General features: G+C 46.6%; 1 protein-coding gene across 1 annotated transcript in view; it reads left to right on the forward strand.

The window, feature by feature from the left end:
- Positions 1–21,163, forward strand: part of ARMC2 (armadillo repeat containing 2) — a 134,060-nt gene that overhangs the window by 97,046 nt on the left and 15,851 nt on the right. The window contains exons 13-15 of the mRNA XM_056125237.1: positions 17,797–18,106; positions 18,934–19,056; positions 19,798–19,911. Coding sequence (XP_055981212.1) covers positions 17,797–18,106; positions 18,934–19,056; positions 19,798–19,911 — 547 coding nt within the window. The remainder of the gene's footprint in view (positions 1–17,796; positions 18,107–18,933; positions 19,057–19,797; positions 19,912–21,163) is intronic.

Raw genomic sequence — 21,163 nt, forward strand, 5'->3', positions numbered from 1 at the left:
TTAGTTTAGTACTGGCAAGTAACTTTTATTTATTTATTTTTTTTTTTTAAATGGTGTTACTGATATATACAGGGCTGGAGCGATAGCACAGCGGGTAGGGCATTTGCCTTGCATGTGGCTGACTCAGGTTCTGCACTCAGGAATTACTCCTGGCAGTCCTGAGGGGACCATACAGAGATTGAACCCGGGTCAGCCTCATGCAGGGCAAACACCCTACCCGCTGTACTATTGCTCTGGCCCCAAAAGTGGCCAGGTTTGAACAGACAAACATCATGGTCTCATGTCAAGAGGAAACCCAAGAAATCTGTGAGTTTAGGAGGATGTTTTTCTGGTTCTGCATTAATATCTTAAAGTTTAATTGGCACAAAATGTTTTGCTTTAGACTTTTTATTTTAGATCAGTAGTTATTTATAAAACAAATTTGTGTTTATAACTACCTTTTACCCCTCTTGACCTTTATTATAATTTTGTGCCCTGTAAAAATTATTATAAAAAGAAAAGAAAACACCTGTAAAAACTGTAGTATGAGGTTCAGTAATATCTGACTAATTCAGAACTATAGGGAATTACACAATTTATCACCTGAATTGCCAACCTAATTTTATTGATTCTTTTCTTTTTAATAGGAGCCACCCCTCAGCATCAGCAGCTGGGGGTGGAGTTCCTAAGACCACTTTTGACCCAGCAGTGTGGACCTGGTCCTTCCATCTAGGTGTGCAGTTTTGAAAGATGACCAGGTCACAACTGGTTATACTCAGAGGCCTTCCAGGGCCACATCTGATGGTACTCAGAGAACCATATGATGGCAGGGATCAAATTCAGGGCCTCAAATTTACTAGGTGTGAGTTTTTTAACCACTGGAACTACCAATTCTAATTCTAATCACTGTGGCAAAAGTCCTGCTCAATATGTAACATATTCACTTGCCTTCTTAGAATATATCGAAAATTGGGGCTAGAGTAATAGTGCAGCAGGGAGGATGTTTTCATGTGCAGGCAGCTGACTCTGATTTGATGCTTGTTATCCCATATGGTCCCCAGAGCACCTGATTGTGCAGAGCCCAGAGTAACCCCTGAGCATTGCTGAGTGTGGCCCCAGAACAACAACAACAACAACAACAAGATACTAAAAATAATGTCACCTCTCTTTATCTCTAAGGTCAATATTATCAGTATCAAAGATTGCTCAGAGAACACGGTCGCACACTGGCATCTTAACTCTGTTGATGAGTTCTTCAGATGGTGGAGTTTGGTGGAGTTGTCTTTTTATAGATTCTCTCTTCCTAGTGGTTCTTCTCTTGGTCTTAAGTGATCTTTAGTAATCTTTACCTGCCCCTTGGGGGAAAATCTCATACACAAACTTTTTCAAGGTAATACTCAAATATCCAAAGTAAAATCGAGTATGAATAGCCCCCTCCCCCTCCCTTCCCCCCTAGAAGGACCTATGGGACTTCCTGATGAGATTTCTCAGAAGCCAGTTTGTATTTGATGGGGGAGCTCTGCTTGCCCCTGGAGTTCCTTGCTCATCAGGACATTGCTTTAAAGACTCTGTCGCATCTAAGACATCCCCCTAGAACACCAGAACTAACATGCCTGTGATCTTAACCACTTCTCTATTGTTTAGAAAAAATTATTCATTATTTAAAAAAAGGCTGCAGGGCGGGAGGCTACCTGCCCCAACAGGGCATTGTTCTAACAGGCTCAATGCTGGAGGAAAATGTAATCTATGTTTAAACTTGCTATTTACTATTTGATTAGAACCCAGACGCTCTAAGGTTACACATTAATTTTTAGACCTCTCTGGTAGACAATATAACCTCAAAAGTTCTATTTTTATTGCCCAAAAGCTATTAACCAGGTGTGTATCTAACCTAGTCATCTTATTCTAACATTTAATTTAATGCTTGTGAACACCCAGTTCTTTGATTATTCTTGGAACCAAGTTTGCCATAGTTTCAGCTTCTTCATTAGTGAAGATAAATACTTTGTTAAAGTGTTGATTTTATTTTTGCCTGAGAGTCAGGCTGTTAAGTCTTTTAAAATCCTACTTTGACTCTATATTGGCCTTTACTTATATTATAGAATGAAATGTTATTATCTTGAATCATCTATTTTTCTTATTAGAAAAATAGATACATAATTTATATTTTTCTCACAACAAAATATCTTGGGGGCCAGAAAGACAATACTGAGGTTTAGGTTTTGCAAGTGACCAATCCAAATTCCATCCCTGGAACCCCAGTTGGTCCCCTGAGGACTGCCAGGAGAAATCCCTAAGCACAGAGTCAGAAGCAAGCCCTGAGTACTACTAGGTATGACCCCAAAACCAAAAACAAGAGCAAAAAAATAAAAATCCAAAATATTTTTGAAGAGCCATGAAAACATTCAAGCTATAAGAAAGTATATGGATGTCCCAACTACTTCATAAATTTATGAACCCAAAGCTCCTAGAATGCAGCTTTATCATTATCAGTATTTCCACTGTGATTTTCCAAATGGTGATCATTTGGTAAATGACCACTGCCTTGCTGGTTGCTGGGAGTCCATGGGGCATAGTCCCTATCTTCCTAGGCCTGCAGTGATTGCTGACTTATGGGTTCATGCTGAGTTCCAAGAGGATGAATTCTGAGCATGTGAAATGCTTTGGAATCTGTAAAATATTATTTTTTAAAACGTTTTTCTATTACTCTAGTACTTCTTCCTTAAATATTTACTTTCCTTTTTCTAGTTTGGAGGAGGAAATAATAAGATTACTTTCCCCATACTTTTCACTCTGCTGGGCTGCCATAAAAAATGACCAAAGAGGGTTGAAAATCTTATTGAGGATAAGACCTTCAATAAGACCCAGCAGTGCGTGAAGCTACTCCTGGGTTAGTGCCCAGGGGTGACTGCTTGGGAGACTTTATGGCACCAGGAATTGTCCCAAGGAGTCCAGCAGAGGAAACAAGCCCACCAGCTTTTTTAGGTTCTCTATTATTTCAGACCTGCACAGTAACTTCGGTTCAAGTTCCTCTTGGTGCAAGTGGTACTAAATAGAATTTTACTTTTCATCTTTCCCTAGAAATAAAAGTGACTTCCACAAGCCTGCACTATATTCCGATGGGAGTGTCTGTTTCTGTAAGGAATAAAACTTAGTTGGGGAGCTGGAGAGCTAGTACAGTGGATAGGACTTTTGCCTCCCACACCAATAACCCGGGTTTGATTCCCAGCATCCTACATGCTCCCCCAACCATCTTCAGGAGTAATTCCTGAGTGCAGAGTCACTCTGAGCATTACCTGGTGTGGTAATTACCCAAAACAAAAAAGGTAAAAACAAAAACCAAAAAATAAAACCCTTTGCTTGAGAACCCAGGGAGGAGGCTCAATGGGTCAGAGGTCATGTTGTATATGCAGGAGCACTGGACTGACCCCCAGCACCACATAACTTCTCTGAGAACCACCAGTAGCAACCCCTGAGCACATAGCCCAGAGTAGCTCTGGAACACCACCAGATGTGGTCCCCAAATATAACAAAACACTTTTACTAGATTTACTTGGAAATGGGATTTCAAACTGATCTTTGAAACGTGTCAGTCGTCCAGCAACTTTCTAAATAGAAAGGTAACTTCCCATTTCCATAACTACATTTGTTTCTCTAAACTTGAGTTGTCAGTATATACCTTGGCATCTCTGTAATCTCTTAACAGGCATAGCTATCGCCAATGGGTGAAGCTATTAGAATATTTATTATTATATCTTATTCTTGTTCTGAGAGGTTAGTGTTGCCTTTGGATTCGCAGCCCAAAAGATTACATTCAGAATCAGCGAAGATTTTATTTTTCAGGATCACCTTCAAATTAAAACCTATTTGTAGACAGCTATGTTTTCCAGGAACGTAGAACCAAAAATCTCTAAAAGGGAAAAAAAACCTCTCTAATAATTTAACCTAGTCCACAGGTAAAATGTCACCTCCACACTCCTTCTCAGGGGATTCTTTCCCTCAGTGAGGAGCTTCGCAGAAATGGAGCCAGTGACTTCTGTAGACTGAGAGGCTCACTCTTTGAACCAGGTGGCCCTGTGCTATGTGGCTGCTCGGAGAAAAGGGATATTTCTTCCTTCTCCCTCTGCTGTTATTTCTCATTAGCCGGGTGTATGTGGGAAAAGCATATGGACAATCTGGGCTTGATTCATGGCACCCCTTATGGTTCCTCAAGCCTTGTCAGAAGTGATCCTTAAGCACAGAGTCAGGAGTAAGCCCTGAGCACCACTGGGTATGGTTAAAACAACCACTATCCCCTAAAGAAAGATGATGTGATATGAAAAATATATATAATATATAAACAAAATGATGTGATATGAAATATAAATTAAATATTTATTTAATTTTCTAAATTTGGGGGCCTGGCACCTAGGTGGGGAGGAGGGTTCCAGGTGCTGCTCCAGGGCTGTATAGCACTGGGATCAGCCTCAGGACCCTGCAGACAATGCATGCATTCTGCCTGCTGAGCTATCTTCCTGGCCTAGATCTGCTGCTTTTTTTTTTTTTAAATGTACTTCCTCTGTCTCCATCAAGTCAGTTGATAATGAGAAGCTGGAGGTGAGGTTTGCACTTCTGCTTTCTCATCATTTATGTTGTGAGAATTTTTTGCAAGGAACACAGATTTAGGTTATTCTTAAGAAGTGGTATCATCCAAACAGAGAGTAGGTGTTCGAGTGTATGTGGCCTGTATACATCGACTTTGATTTTAGTTGGTGGCTCCTGTACCTGGCTTTTCATCAAGATCAGTCCAGGTTCCTTTGCAGACTTCAGCCTGGAGTGATTCTGATTCAAGCCTGGGATGGAACCAAAATTTAAAACAAAACAAAGCAAAACAAATAACAATAACAACAGACCTTCTATTTTATGAGGCTCTCCAAGCAATTCAAAGGAACGGCAGATTGGTATACATAATTAAGGTGCTTTCTTAAAATAATTTTCCTCCAAATATTGACAGCTCAAGGTTTTCTACAAAACCTCAAAGAGATTTCACCCTGATTAATTGGCTCAGCCACACAGGGTCAGTCTTTCTCTGCATGCATGTGGCTTGACAGCAAATCACCCATGTGAATTAGGAGCCCAATTAGCAAGCCAGGCCCTGAGTTGGTGTCGGTTTCCCCAGGAAGTGGTGATAACCTCCACACTGCCTTTGGCACCAGCAACCGCCAGAAAAAACGAACGCTGTGTTAGACTCGCCTGAATTTTCTCTGCCAGCCTGTCAAAACAAGTCCTTCCAGGATGGAGCCTGTGGATAACACCCATGCCTGGACCCTGCCATGATGTGGCTGCAGGCAAGGGTCTGGATAGGCCACTCAAAGGAAGGGAGCCCAGGGCCTTCCCCAATGGGACCCTCAGGACCACTTGCAGAAAGGAGAGCTCAGTCTTAGAGAGACAAGTCAGGGGTCAGTGGTTCATATATTGGTGAAACAAGCACCAAATTCATTGCTATACTAATCATCAAGTGTTGTGCAGATATGTTCTACTTTTGAGAAAGGACTGTAGACCTCCAGTTGAACTGTCTCTGTGATGCATCCCTATTCCCTTGGTGGAAGGAAGGGCAGCACACCTGGTGGTGCTCAGGGGTTACTCCTGGCTCTGCACGCAGAATTTACTTCTGGCAGTGCTTAGGGAACCACATGGGATGCCAAGGATCAAACCAGAGTCAAACACCCTACCTGTTGTACTGTATCTCTGGCCCCTTCATCCCTATTCTGGGACCACAAACATCTCTGTTTGGGATGTGTCATTCCTCTTTTTTCGCTTTATGGGATGTCCTACCCTGTCTGGAGAAGCCTGAATTCTCTCTTGAACATGCGTGTGTGTGTGTGTGTGTGTGTGTGTGTGTGTGTGTGTGTGTGCTGTGTGGGTGTGTGAATGTACACACGGGTGCATGCTTGCCTCTTTCCCTCCTTCCCTCTCCTCTCATTCTGTCTTTCCCTTTTCCCCTGTTCATTTCCCATAAATAAAACAACTATACCCCCCCCACCACCCCAAAAAGAAAACGACCAACTGTCAGTTTGCTGCAGATAAACTTGAGCGAGATGAGTTGATTGGAAACCAGCTTGCTCTGGCTGGCCCCAAAACCAGCGGCTCAGCCTTTCAGAGGCACGTTGGGCCTCCTGTGTGAGCTTGTGCTGGGAGCCAGGGCTTTTGACTTCACCAACAGCCTCAGAGAAAAGGAATCCACCCCTCCCTGCTCTCACAAAGGGCTTCCTCAGGGAGGACAGGGGAAACTTCTTTGGCTCCTGACTATGAGGTTCATTTGTCCAAGATCCACAGAACAGCTAATCACCCCAGTTCCCATCCACCCCAGAATGGAGACAGAAGTACAGTTTTTGTTGGCCAGAGGCATTTTGAAAGCTGAACCTTTAACATTAGGTAAAGCATCCATTAATTCAATTAAAATTCAGTTCAATGACAGACTTCACTTAAGAAATGCGCACATATTGTTTGCTTTATGGCGGTGGAAACGGCATGTGGTGCAAACCAAATGCGCCAACAGATGGGTCTAATAAGGAAAGAATAAGCAGGGCCACTATCAGCCTTTGGGTGCCCGGCCTGCCGCTGACGTCAGTGTTGCTGCATTTAGCATCAGCAAAATATGTCTGGGTTTGTTTTGCAGAAGAACGTGGAGGGATTTCCCCCATTTTTTTCTGTAAATACCTCTCGGGCAAAGGATCTGGTAGAAAGCCTCAACTAAGACTGCCACAGGTTATGATCTTAAAAAAAAAAAAAAGCAATAGCCTGTCACTACTTTCTTTCCCATTGCTCATGGCTTATGTGGATAATCTTTCTGCTTGATATGTTCCCCCTCCCCCCTCCTCTTTCTCTCTCCCTCTTCACCCCACCCCTCTGGCTTTGGGGGGCAGTGCTCAGGGGCTTCTTGCAGCTCAGTGCTCAGAGGTTGCTCATGGAACTGCCCAAGGGAGCTTGTTGTGCCTGAGACTGAACCTGGCCTCCCAAAGGTCTGATCAGTTTCTTGGTTTCCAGGGGCAGAGTTTCTGGGTCCGGACCCACCCTCAGAGCCTACCAAGGGCGACACAACTTATCCTCCCTCAACTTCATCTATTTTTTACCTGGGTGGGGAGGGGCGTCAGCTGGGAAGCAGATAGCTATGGTGGCTCCAAGGTATGTTCAAGGCTGCCTACTGACTCTGCACTCAGGGATCATTCCTAGGGGTGCTTGGGAGACCATATTTAGTGCCAAACTCCAAACTATGTATGACTGCCTCCTAGACCAGTGTCTTACCCTCCCCCCTCCCCCACCCCACACATCGCTCAGCCCCCCCCCCCCCCCCATCTCCTGGAGACTTCATTTAGCACTAGTGGCTCTCTTCACCACCACTTCCCCCTCACACACACACACACACACACGCACACGCACACACACACAATCTGATATGGTTGCTTGGGCCTCGTGCTATTGAAAATGAAAGCTGGATTCTCTGGAGAGAGTGGGCTGAAAGCTCTACCACTTTCCCAGAAGCTCGTTCTGCAGCCAGCTTGGCCCTTTCAGCAGTCCAGAGATAACATGACCTCTCCCGACTCCCCATCCATCCACGTTGGGGTGGCAGGGGTTGGCTAAGGAGGTGCCGCCCTTCCTCCCCCGGTGCCTTTATATGGCCACTTGGCTCCCGGCTCGGCCCTGCGCCTCCAGCCTGGCAGGAGCGGGCCCGTGGCTCCTTTCCCAGCCCCTCTGCGGGCACATTCTCAGTGGGCGCCGGAGCCTTTTGGCTGCGCTGACTCCTTTTTTCGGCCTTGGCCTTGGTGTACACCCCTGACCGGGACAGCGGCGGCCCAATCCGCCCCAAGCTTGTTCATTCTTTCCAGCTCCCGCTGCTTTGCCCTTGTGGACCTGGTTCTCCCCGCGGCCAAATGCCTGGTTTGTGTCTGCTGACTTGAAAAACAATAGCGCGCAGGGAGAGGGGAACATCTGCCAGAGCCACCGTGGGGCGCATCTGCTGGGTGCGCAGGAAGTGGCAAGGATACACGGACGGAGGCATGGAGGAGAATCGCTCCCCGTTCTGAAGCACTTCTCGACTTAAACGCTGCCTTTGGCGTCTCCAGCACATCACACTTCTCCATATGGCTCGGCTCTGATGCAAACCGTTGACCCACTTCTCAGTCCCCTCGGGTTAATTAGCATTTCTGCAGGGCGGCGCAGTCTGTCTTCCAGATTGGGGACATTCATCTCCTCTTCAGGCCACCTGTAAGGGCACACAATGCCAGGGTTTTGCTGGAGGGTGGGAAGCTGGCAAAAGGTCCACCCCTGGCACGTCCCGGTTTGACTCTCGGGTCCAGACCACAGGAAAGGTTTCCAACCAAGCTTTGAGCGGGGCTCCTTGGTTCATTTTTCTCACTCGAGATGAGGCTTCTGATTCTGAGCGCATCTGCAACCAGTCCCTGGCTTCCACTCCCACCCAGTTTTAAGAGCGCTTTCCAAAATGTTGGTATTTACTTCACAGGCGTGCTTCTCTCTTCAGAGGGGTGCTGCTGAATAGTGTTTGTTCTTTCTCTCCCCCATCCCCAGGGTCACCGTCATATTCACCTGTTATATTTAAGGGACCACATGAAGGGTGTGTGGGGGAGAGCAGGAGGGATGGGAAGTGACGCCAGAGTGTCCGCACAGGCCCTGTGGTGCGTGAGACACTGGCCTGGGCATGTACCAGGCGGCTCTTTCCTTTCCTGGCACCGGGCCAGCTGCCTGTCGGGCAAGCACCTCAGCCTGTGCTCAAGCCACGCTACCTCTCCAGCCCCTTTGTGTGTGGACAGCCCATGTTTTTGAACAAGGAGTGAGGTCCGAGCTGCACTCCAGAGTCTCGCTGCATTGACAGTGGCAGGAAGAGCCTGCTGAGGGCATCTGAGGAGTGTCCAGATGACGATGGGTCAACCAGAGAAACCAGGGGAGCCAGGGAGCCCAGGGGCCTTGAGATGACCCTGAGAGACCTGAGTGACTGGGTGGTTGGTGCGGAGAATGAGCTAGGGCGGAATCAGTCGTGCTCCCAGGCTGGAGCTGGGGGGCTTGGGAGCCTGAGGGGCTTTCGGAAGGAAGAACTGGGGGTCTGCTGGAGTGGGACTTATTCATCAGCGGGCACCCAAGTGATGACTTCTGCACTGCACTGCCTCTTCTCTTCACCCAGTGGGATTTGGGTGCTGGGGTGGTCAGTGAACCTCGGGAAGTTTCCATTTCATGTCTCTGAGCAGGGGCCTTGGCCCTATTGCCCTAACACTAAACACATTTGCTTTTGATCTCTCTCTCTCTCTCTCTCTCTCTCTCTCTCTCTCTCTCTCTCTCTCTCTCTCTCTTCTCTGAGCGGATTTGACAGTGAGCACTCTGGTCACTGGGGTCCTGCTCCTTGTTCTGTTCCAGCGCAGTTTTAGTAGCAGGTCTGTGGGCCCCATTCTGATGAAGTCATGTGTTTGCTGGGCCGGACAGAGGCTGCAGGAGAGAGCCAGGCCCACAGGCGGTGCTGGAGGCACCTCTGACAATAGGTACACTTGTTTGTCTGAGCCCTGGTTGGCTCGAGCTGTTGCTAGGCCCTTTCCATTTTCAGTAAAATCACAGAGTCAATAGAAACTGGTTATACTAGACTGGCTACTTTTTTGGAAACACACACACACACACACACACACACACACACACACACACACACACACTCCCCACTAGCACACAAAGAGATTATCTCTCCTGATCCATCTTCATCTCTCTGTTTCAAAACTGCATAGTTGTGGTATGAATGTGGCATGTTGTGTTAAACGTTTATAAAAAGGCTAGAAAGTTGCAGGGTTCATTTGAAGGTAGATCCATGCTAAGCAGGAGAATTCGGACCTCCAGGGAATTCACTTATGAAACCATTTCCTGCTGCCCGACCCAGGAGGGGGAATGATTGGGCATGGGTCTGGTCTCTTTTTTTTCAAATCTTTGTGGGCTTTCAGTTAAGCATCACTCTGTGGAGCAGAGATGCAGTGGGCCCTGGACACAGTAAGTGACCTCCAGAGGAAGAGGTTCCTCTGGCCCGGGACATGGCTCAGCAGTAAAGCACCTGCCTCAACTGTATGAGACCCTGTGTTTGATCCCGTTACTGGGGGGGAAAAAACCTTGGTAGATTGCCCAGTGTGGTCCTCGGTGGGTGCAGTGATGAGCCTAGGCCTTACCAGGCCTTCTTGCTCAGCCTCTGACTGAATCCAGACAAGCCCTGGCATGGGGATGAGGAAGCAGCAACTCCAGCAGCCAATGGTATGGTGGCCCCGCCTCACCCCACACTCCTGCCCTCCAAGGGGTGTGTGTAGGATGGGGGAAGGGGGAGGAGAGGGGAACAGCTGATGCTGAGAGAGGACAAACAGGAGCATGTGGGCACCCAGACCCCCATCTGTTGCTCTCACTTGCCATCCTGCAGTTGGCACTACAGCTGCCAGGACCACCCCAACACACACACACACACACACACACACACACACACACACACACACACACACACGCCATTCCAGTCTCACACCCCTGCTGGGATGTTCCCTCTGAGACAGGGGAGGAGGCACTGTGACCATATTAACTCCTCCCACCTGGGACATTCAGGCTCCTGTGAGCCCTGGAAGTTCGTGGAATCAAAGAATTCGATGGGCCAGGGTTCTACTCCAGGGGGAGGGCATTTGCCTTACATGCTGGTGACACCAGTTCGATCCACAGCACCTCATATGGTGTCCTGGAGCCTCTCAGGAAGGATCCCTGAGCACAGAGCCAGGAATCAGCTCTGAGCTCCACTGAATATGATCCAAATGCCAAAATTATTTTAAAAATATAAAAAGGAATCGAAGAACTTGAAAGATGGAAAAGACCTGAGGGGAGTTCTACCCACACAACCCCCCGCCCAAAAGCAGACTTAGTCATTCCTGATTAGAAACCCACATGGCAGTGGATACAGGCTACAGATGCTGTTTGTGATGACAGTACTCAGGGGCCATGTGGGCCAAGGATCAAACCCAGGACCTCACAGCTGCAAGGTCTCTGCCATTGAGCCACATGCCTGACACACTTAATTTCTTTTCTTTGCTTATTTTGGGTGTTGCGGGCACACCTCTTGGTGTTCAGGGCTTACACCTGGGTCTTACTCCTTACTCTGGATTTACTCCTGACAGGGCTCTGGGAGACATATCTGGTGCAGGAGAGTGACACACCTGGGCTGGCCACATTCAAGGCATCACCTTTACCCCCTACACTGTCTTTCCAGACCTGCCTCACTTGATTTCTTTAAGGAATGACCATCTCTAAGGATCAGTTCATTTAACACCAGGGATATGTACTCAGGTATTAGCACTGAGAAGTGGAGGTGATTCTGGCCCCTCCCCTCAGAAGCCCCTGGGGTTAGATTAGAGCAGAGCAGACATAGGAGGTACAGCTGAGGCAGCCAGATCCAGGCAGAGGTGACAGGAAAGAGGAACAGACCCACGACCTTCAGGTGACAGCAGAGACATGTGAGAGGTGCGCTGTTTTGTCCTGCTAATGAGTTCATAGAGTCAGACTCTCTGTTCAATCCTTTCTCCCCTTTTCCCTTCTCTTAGTCAGTTGTCGTTGCCATGGGGGCGGGGGGGAGGGCATGTCTGCATGTTGGTACATTTCTGTTGCCCTGCTTACAGGGACCACTGTAGAGGCCTCACATGCTTTCATTAGGGGGTCACACGTCCTGACCTGATGATGGCACATTATTTTTAGTTGCAGTGGTCACATCCCTTTGGGGGAGAGGGTGGGTGTGCTCACACACCTGGCTGCCCCAGGATTGTGGATAGCTCTCAGTGTGATGGGAATCTCACACAGGAGCTACCTGGATGGTGCTCAGAGCATGCAGCAGCACCGGGATGGAAGTCTTGGCCTGTGGTTTACAAGGCAAGTGTTCTAAACTGCAGAGCTGTCCCCCCCACCCCCACCCCCACCCCTTCCCCAGGTCCCTTTTCTGGTCTTGCTCTGTGTGCTTTTGTAGAAATGGGATACCAGTATATTTCTGGAAGTCCTGTGAAGGCCAGTACTGTTTGACATAACTGTATAAACTGCGCAACACTGCTTTAGGTTGCAATGATGTTGCTTCTCTTCATAGTTTATCTTTTTTATTTAAGGGGTAAATTGGAAGTGTTAAAAAAGAATAGTTCTTTAGGAGCCAAAGAGATAGTACAGTGGATAGGGAGCTTGCCTTGCATAAGGCTGACCCAGTTTCTATCCCTGATACTCCATATGGTCTTCTCAACACCACCAAGAATGATCCCTGAGCACAGAACCAGAAATAAGCCCCTGAGCATACCCAGGGGTGGCAAAAAAAAAAAAAAAAAAAAAAAAACATGCTTTCTAGGATAGAATTATATTTGGGGGTCATTTTTGTTCGTTTTCTTGTGTGGGGAACCAACCGCAACTGCCAATGCTCAGGGTTTTCCCTGGGCTCTGCACTCAGGAATCGTTCCTGATGGTGCTCAGGGGACCATATGGGATGCCAAAGATCCAACTTGGGCTGTCTGTGTGCAAGGCAAGCGCCCTAACTTCAGTACTAGCTCTACAGCCCTTCTTTGAGGCCTTTTTTTTTTGGCTTTTGGGGTCACAGCCAGCGATGCACAGAGGTTACTCCTGGCTCTGCACTCAGGAATTACCCCTGGCGGTGCTCAGGAGACCATATGGGATGCTGGGAATTGAACCCGGGTCAGCCGTGTGCAAGGCAAACACCTTACCCACTGTGCTATTGCTCCAGCCCTACTTTGAGGCCTTTTTATGATTTTTTTAAATTTAGCAAAACACTTCTAAATTTGGGGGAGGAGTGTTTTTAATTAAGGAGTTGAAATAACATTGCAGAAACGATCGTTCCACATAAGGCTTCAGTCAGAGAATGCTGTCCTGATTGGCAGATCACAAAGACTCAGAACAGCTCCATTCAGATAAGAGCGAAGGAAGTTAGCATTTCTCATGAATTAACTTGTACATCTCTAGGTGCTGGGGAAAGTGCCTGCCTGGCTGTTCAGAGGCACCTGTGTTAGATGCTGCTGCTAAGTACAACTACTTTTTTTTTTTTCAGGCATAGAACTCATGTTTTTAACCAGAAATAATCTACCAAAATGTATGTGAAAAGTCCTCTTTGCTCTACAATTTATTAGATATGACATGCAGGCCAGGAGAATAGTAGAAGAGATCTGGGCATGTGCACCCAGCCTGGGTTTGATTCCCAGCACTGCCTGGTTCCTCAAGCATTGCTCAGGTGCAGCCCTGAGCATCATATTGCCGGGGCAGCCTAAGTCTCTGTGGCACTGTCTCTGTGGCACTATAGGACCCAAGCAGCATCATATCCTCTGACCCTGCCTTTAGACCACCAGCCAGGTTTGCTGAAAATTGCCCACGGGGCCCCCAGGCCTACACCACTTGGTAAACCCCACCCTCACCAAAATTAGGAAAACTAATAATGACATGGAATTTCCTGTTGTGATGATTCTCATCAGTGTACTCTCTCCTGGTGGGAGATCCTTCAGCTTTTCTGTGAGGTATGTCTTGGGTGAGGAGTGATGCTTTTGTCCACAAGGATCACGGGACATAAATGCAGTATTATCCAGAGTGAGAGTTGAGAATTAGAATGGAGTTCTGTGTGCTTGTTTTTATTCTCAGTTTCAGAGACATCAGCTTCTTCAGGGACTTTTCTGAGGATCAGAAACAGTCAAGTAATCCCAGGCCACAGGAAGGGGGTGTCTAGATACTGGTTTGGTTTGGTTTATATTTGGAGGGGCAAGTGTGGTTTTATATGGTGGTGCTCAAGAGCTGCTGTGTTCAGGGATTACTCCTGGCAGTGTTCTGGTATGTGATGTTGAGGATCAAACTGGGGTTGATTTACATGCAAGCACCTCAAACTCTGTACTGTCTTTCAGGTCCACTGATACTGTTTGTAAGACCCTCTCCTGTCCCCCTTAATCCTTTCCCTCCCCTCCACATATTCTCACTTCAAAAAGTTTTCAAGGTTAAACTAAAATTCACTGGCAAATATTTTGCTCATATTCCTCCCCACCCCAATATCTATACACTGTTTCCTGAGCATTATATAAATTCTTATATAAGCTGTCCTAAGACTCTTGGGATCTGTCCCACATAGTTGAATGCCACTAACTGTAGCACTGTAGCACTGTCCTCCTGTTGTTCATCAATTTGCTCGCGTGGGCACCAGTAACATCTCCATTGTGAGAATTGTTGTTACTGGTTTTGGCATGTCAAATACACCACGGGGAGCTCTGCAGTGCGGGCGGGATACTCTTGGTAGCTTGCTGGGCTATCCCAGAGGGATGGAGGAATCAAACCCTGGTCGCCGCTTGCAAGGCAAATGCCCTACCCGCTGTGCTATTGCTCCAGCCCGACCTAATGTGGACTAAAATTCCAGCAAGGAAAAAAGGAAATGCACTTTGGGAGTTTTTTTTTTTTTTTTTATTGCAGCCTGGAAGACATAGACCCCAGCAGCATTGTCACCAGGATGAGAAATGCCTGAAAAGGCTGCTTAGTCTAAGCTCAGTTCCCCTGTATGCAAATATGGTTTTCAGACAGGACAGCCCTGATTGGTCAGTTTCAGAGCTATGACAATCAGGCTTTTCAGCTGTAGCTGTGTCTGAGCTTGCCTGATTGTGTGAACATGCAGGCTTCATTCTCATCCACCTCCCAACTCTGCTTTAGTTACCCAGACTCAAGATGACTCCGAATTGTTTCCAAAGTTTCCAATCTCTCTCTCTCTCCTTCCTCCCCCTTTCTCCCTCCCTTCTTCTCTCCTTCCCTCTCTTCTACTCTTCTGCTCCCTCCCTCCCTCCTTCCCCCCTCCCTCCCTTCCTTCCTTCCTTCCTTCCTTCCTTCCTTCCTTCTTTCCTTCCTTCCCCCTCTTCTACTCTCCTGCTCCCCTCCCTCCCTCCCTCCCTCCCTCCCTCCCTTCCTTCCTTCCTTCCTTCCTTCCTTCCTTCCTTCCTTCCTTCCTTCCATCCTTCCTTCCACCAGGCATGGAACCCAGATTCTCACATGTTCAAGGCAAGTGTTCCTATTGTTTTGTATTTCTTGTCACTGACATTTCAGTGATAGTAAATGAAAAAGATTCGGAACAATACCAGGATTATTAGTAGTTTCTACTAATCTTTTATTTCAAATCTAACATACATTTCTTCCTTTTTACAAATGAGCTCAGAAAAGAAAATCCTAAACTACATCAAGGAAAATATAAGCATAACTCTCCAAGATTTAGCCTTGAAAGGTGTTGCCAGTGGTATGATTCCACTGGCAAAGGCAACAGAAACAAAAATAAATAGATGAGACTACTCCAAATTTTAAAAGTTTCTACATGGCTGATGAAACACAGGCTAAAACTAACAGGCACCCAACTGAACAGGAGAAAATATTCACACTCAGCACAGTCAGATAAAGGGTTAATATCCAAGCACTCACAATGTTCAATGATAACAAAAAAATCCATACGTCCTATCAAAACCTGGGGAAAGGAAATGAACTGACACTTCTCTAAAGAACGACCGGTGGCCAATAGGCCCATGAGAAGGTGCTCATCGTGGCTTGTAATCAGGGAAATCCAAATCAAAAGGGTTATGAGATACCATCTCACGCCAGAGAGAATGGCACAAATCATAATCCACCTCAGGATGCATCACTTCTTCTGGGGCCCTTAGAGTCCGCTGTTTCCCCTGGGTTAACTGAGTCTCCTCAAGTAGATCCGTTCTTCCAGGCCTAGGTCTGATGTTGGTTTACGTGTGTGGGTTCTCCTAGGCCCCTTAGCTTTCACAGATTATCTCAGGGCATTGATTCTGGTTCCCAAGGGGGTATAGGAGCAGGATGCCCTGGCTGGACCCCGGCTGCCGCTAGCTGCAGGTGGAGCGCTCTCCTGGACCAGCTCCAGGTCTTGCCTTCCTGTAACCCTCTGTCCTCAATGAGGGCAGGTGGTTCCCAGTCATACATGCAGCCACCAGGCAGTTTCTCCACCAACACCCGGGAAAACTTTTCCAAAGGCAAGCAGCAACAAGTAGGTATTAGAGTGGCCGCGGGCAAATCCCAGTCATGTCCTTTGTCTTCGCTGGAATTCTGCACCTCACTGCTCCCTCTTGCCAGGTTCCACCTGAGCTCCCTGATTACAAAAAAAAAAAAAAAAAAAAAAGAAGAAGAAAAAAAGAAAGAAAGAACTAGCCGCCTTGTGCTCTTTGTCCCCTTTCTATTAGGCTGTAGCTAACTGCTAATCTGATAGACTTTATCAGAATCCTTCTTGGTGACATATTTGCATTCTAAGAGGAGATAACTCTGAAACAGCAAGGCAAAGGAGCAGGTGTTTCAATGAGAGACCTTGTGGAAAGCAGGCCAAGGATGTAGAAAGGACCCTAGCTCTGGAAAGTCCTAGGTTCAGATCCCATGTTCAGGCCTCAGTGCTTCGTCAGCTCCGTGTCCTGTCTAAAATAGTGCAGAACCTCACATCCCTAGAAACCAGGTCAGATATAGCCCTCTCTGTACTCTTGCTTTAAAGTCTAACACACACACACACACACACACACACACACACACACACACACACACACACCCTAAGAATGACTGTGTTCATATGTCAGCTGTAAAATTTAAAAATTTATTTGGGAACCTGGGAGAGGACTCAAGTGCTATAGCCCATGCCTAGCAAGGGAGAGGCCCTGAGCTCCACTCCCCTCAGCCCCTGGGGCCTGAGCCCCACCAGATGTGGCCCTGATAGTCCCTGAGCAGGCTGGGCCCCACAAAACTGTGACTGTCAGAGGCACCCCTCCATCAAGGTTCTGCTGGGAATGGCCCCTATTAAAACAAAAAGTAACCACACATAAGTGTTTTGTTGTTGTTGTTATTCTTTTTTTTTTTTTTAACTCTTGTGTAATTGTAAGATGTTCTCAGCCTGGGAGACTTAAGAAAACATTTACTTGTTGTGAACTAGAGCTTATATACAGAAAAGTGCATAGAGCACTATTTATAGATAAGCTCTGTTTTGACATGGGAAGTGTGGGGTGACACTGTGGTTCTCTGCTAGGGTCAGTTTGGCCTCCAGGGGATAGTTAAATCCTGCACCCAACTGTAGAGGCCAGGGCAGTGCACTCAAAGATGTCTCAGCATCCTCAACTGATCAGACTCGGGGTTGAGAAAGACTTCCTGGTCAGTCAGGAATGCCTGCTTTTTAGAGATTGAATTTCAGCTAGAGATAAACTCTTAAGAAAAGATTGAGGAGGGAAGGGGAGATCATACAGCTGATAGGGGGGTTGTCCTGCATGTGGCCCACCCGGGCTTGATCTCAGAAATCCCATTTGGTTCTCAAGCCTGGCCAGGTGTAAGCCCTGAGCACAGAGCCAGGAGTAAGCCCTGAGCACTGCTGGGTGTGGCCCATTTAAAAGAAAAAGAAAAGATTCAGATGCTCAAGAAAACTGTTAATGTCAAAACTTAGATTTACATAATGTTATTATTAATGCTATTCCATGCCACACTAATTGCTCTCTGGGGGAAAAGAAAAAAAATTCCACCCAGAATTTCAGATGAAGGATTTGAAGTTAATAGACTTCGCTAATAGCACCCATCAGTTTGTATTCTTTCATTGCTGCCAAATGCTTTTAATCTGCTCTGTCAATTTGCAGCAATCTTGGGAATCAAATACTGTACCAGTCAGTGGAAGCCAGGCGCGTTCCATTTTACTATTAATTAAATCGCGACTAAATTAAATACTGTACGCTTTCCAACAATTCAGCCCAGCCCCTTTTGTGTTGGTAATGCTTTGCCTTTCATTTACTGCAGGATTTAGTCGTTCGGATTGTTTTTATCCTTGGCAACTTGACAGCGAAAAACAATCAGGCTCGGGAACAGTTTTCCAAAGAGAAAGGGAGCCTCCCAACACTGCTGTCGCTGTTCCATGCCTTCTCCCAGCCAGACCTGCATCTCTCTGGGCTTTGTGATGAAGGCAGAGAGCTGCCCAAGGCAAGGGCCCAGGCCGAGGATGTGCTCATCAAGCTGACCCGTGTCCTGGCCAACCTCGCCATCCATCCAGCCATCGGGTCGGCCATGGCCGCCAACCCGCACATAGTAGACCTGCTTCTGTCCACGCTGGGTAAGAGCCCGGGGACCCCAGCCTATCACTGGAGCACGTTAATCAGCTTTCTTTTCTATGGGGAGGTAGATTTTATGAGGGCAGGTTTATGATGGTGGATATTGGCCACTGCTGGCGGGGTCCAGGGCTTACTCCTGGCTCTGTGCTCTGGTGGCACTTGGGGCAACGTATGGTATACGAGAAATCAAACCCTCATAGGCCATTTGCAAGGACAGCACCCTATCCACCATACTATATCTCCAACCCCTTCGGTTTCCTTTTTTTGATAAAAAATTCCTTCGTCTCTCTCACATTTTAAGCAATTAGTGTCCTGACATCCTTCAACCCTTTCCTTAGAAATCTCAGCTACTATCTTCTCTCTTTCCCTCTCTGTCTCCCACCCTGCCCCCAGTCCTTACGACCTCATTCAACCTTATCACTCCCTAACAGCCAAGTCTCCAAATACAGTCATATTAAAGTTAAGACGCTGGGACCGGACTGATAATACATGGGTTACGGCACTTGCATTTCATGCAGCCAACTCTAGTTCTGATTTCAGCAACATTTAGTACCCCAAGCACACACAAGCACCTCCAAGAGTCGCTGCAAGTATTGAGCTGGAAGTCACCCCCCCACCCCGATCAGGAGCAGCCTTGTGTCTAAAATGTTTTTTCTAGAAGCAAGAATTGCAAAAGCCGCTAACAGCATGGGCCAGTGGTATCCTGGCACCCACCCTGCCCAGGACAGAGAATTGTTCCTGCCAGACACAGATGGTGGGCGCTATTTGGATGTCATTGTCTCCTCTGCTGCAGTGAGTCTGTGAACTCCTTCTCTTCACTCTCTTCCAGAGCACAAGTCAATTGATGATTGTGAGGAGCTGGTGATCAATACAACAGCAACAATCAACAACTTATCTTACTACCAAGTGAAGAATTCCGTCATTGAAGACAAAAAGTTTTATGTTGCTGAATGTAAGGTTCAGGACTGAGTTTGGTTAGAAATAAGTAGATGTGTGTTTATTTAAGCTTCCGAATTTATTCTAAACACAGAATCAGAGGCATCCATATTTTCTGATTTGTGGTAGAATTATCTAAAAGTCAGGTTTGAGGCTAAGAAATAGAATATGGGTGGAGTTAGTCTTTTAGTTATTGCCAGTTTGTCCTTCATAAATTTTTTATTTTGTAGCACTGTAGCACTGTCCTCCTGTTGTTCATCGATTTACTCGAGCGGGTCCAGTAACGTCTCCATTGTGATAGCACAGCGGGTAGGGCGTTTGCCTTGCATGCAGCTGACTTGACCAACCTGGGTACGATTTCTCCGCGCCTCTCAGAGAGCCTGGCAAGCTACCAAGAGTATCTTGCCCGCACAGCAAAGCCTGGCAAACTCCTTGTGATGTATTCGATATGCCAAACATAGTGACAACAAGTCTCACAAATTTTATATTATCATCAAAAATTATGCGTTTGCATTTTTGTCCACACCTGGCATCAGGGATCACTCTTGGCAGTTGCTCAGGGGACCATATATGGTGTCAGGGAGAGAACCAGAGTTGTTTTGTCTGAAACCCTTGTACTATGTCTCTGGACACATTAAATTTTTTTGAACTTATCAGTATTTAGAATGATACTGATTTCCAAAGGCTTTCAAATTAAAATGAAATTTTTAAATTAAAACTTAACCCTCTGCTTTTTTCTTTGGTCATCAAACCCAAGTGCTCTTAAAGCTTCTTCTGAGTAACAACATGGATGGAGTCCTGGAAGCTGTGCGTGTCTTTGGGAATCTCTCCCAGGATCATGACATCTGCGATTTCATTGTGCAGAAAAATGGTGAGTCAATGACACTTCCATTCACAAATACGCACTTCCTGCCAGTGAACAGCTGAGCAGTTCGGGAGTGTGGGTCAGTACAACGTGACCCTTGTTTCTGCTTTGGGATGAGTGGCACTTTACATTCCGTTCTATTCAGATGTAAGGCTGTCAGCTCAGGGTGCCAAGATGGATTCACACAGTGTTCTCAGTGTTGTGCTCCCTCCCTCATGAGTGGCTTTCCAAGCTGCAAGATGCTCTGTGAGTGTGTGTGTGTGTGTGTGTGTGTGTGTGTGTGTGTGTATGTGTGTGTGTGTTTAAGGGAAACAAGTAATCTATACTCCTCACTTCTGCCCATGGGAATGGACTCAGGACATTTTTTTTTTCTGATTTTTGAGTCACACGGGTTACTCCTGGCTCATGCACTCAGGAATTACTCCTGGCAGTGCTTGGGGGACCATATGGGATGCTGGGAATCAAACCCGGGTCGGCCGCGTGCAAGGCAAATGCCATACCCTCTGTGCTATCGTTCCAGCCCCTGACTCAGGATATTTAAAGTCCAGAATTAAAATGTCCAGTAGAGTGTATTTGTTAGAGGAAAAAATAGAAACAACCTAAAGAGTCACCAACAGGCAAGAGGATAAATATGTTATGGCACAGTTACGCAACAAAACATCCTATAGTAATTCACTGGACTGAGTTACTGTGCTTGCTTTCATGAGGTAGACCCCAGTTCTATCCCACCTCATATGGAACCATGAGCACCACCAGATACAATCCCTTCAACACCTACCTAGCCCTGAGTACTTCCAGGGACGTCCCCTCCTCTCCTTGCCAAAATAAATGAAATAGAGGAGCATGGATCCACATGGATCAGCGTCAGATACAAAATGCAGGAGCCAAGAGCTACTGATAGAATGTAAACTGAATAATATCATTACTTCAATATTTTAAATATGCAAAGAATTTCAGGTATTTATGTATATGTGCTCATGTGGTAATGGTTCAATGTGTAAGTGGTATTTGGCAAAGATAAACTCCACCACAAATGTTGCCTTGAATGTGAAAGAGATATCTAGGGATATAAAACTATCTTTTAAAAAAATTTTGTTTTGTTTTGGGGCCACACACAGAAGTGCTCAAGATTTACTCCTGGCTTTGCACTTAGGGTTCATCCCTGGCAAGGCTGGGGGACCATATGTGATACCAGGGATTGAACTTGGGGTAGCCTTATGAAACGCAAGCACTTTACCCACTGTACCATCTCTCCAGC

The sequence above is a fragment of the Sorex fumeus genome, unplaced genomic scaffold (genome assembly GCF_029834395.1).
Source record: "Sorex fumeus unplaced genomic scaffold, SorFum_2.1 ptg000054l, whole genome shotgun sequence".
Classification (NCBI taxonomy): domain Eukaryota; kingdom Metazoa; phylum Chordata; class Mammalia; order Eulipotyphla; family Soricidae; genus Sorex; species Sorex fumeus.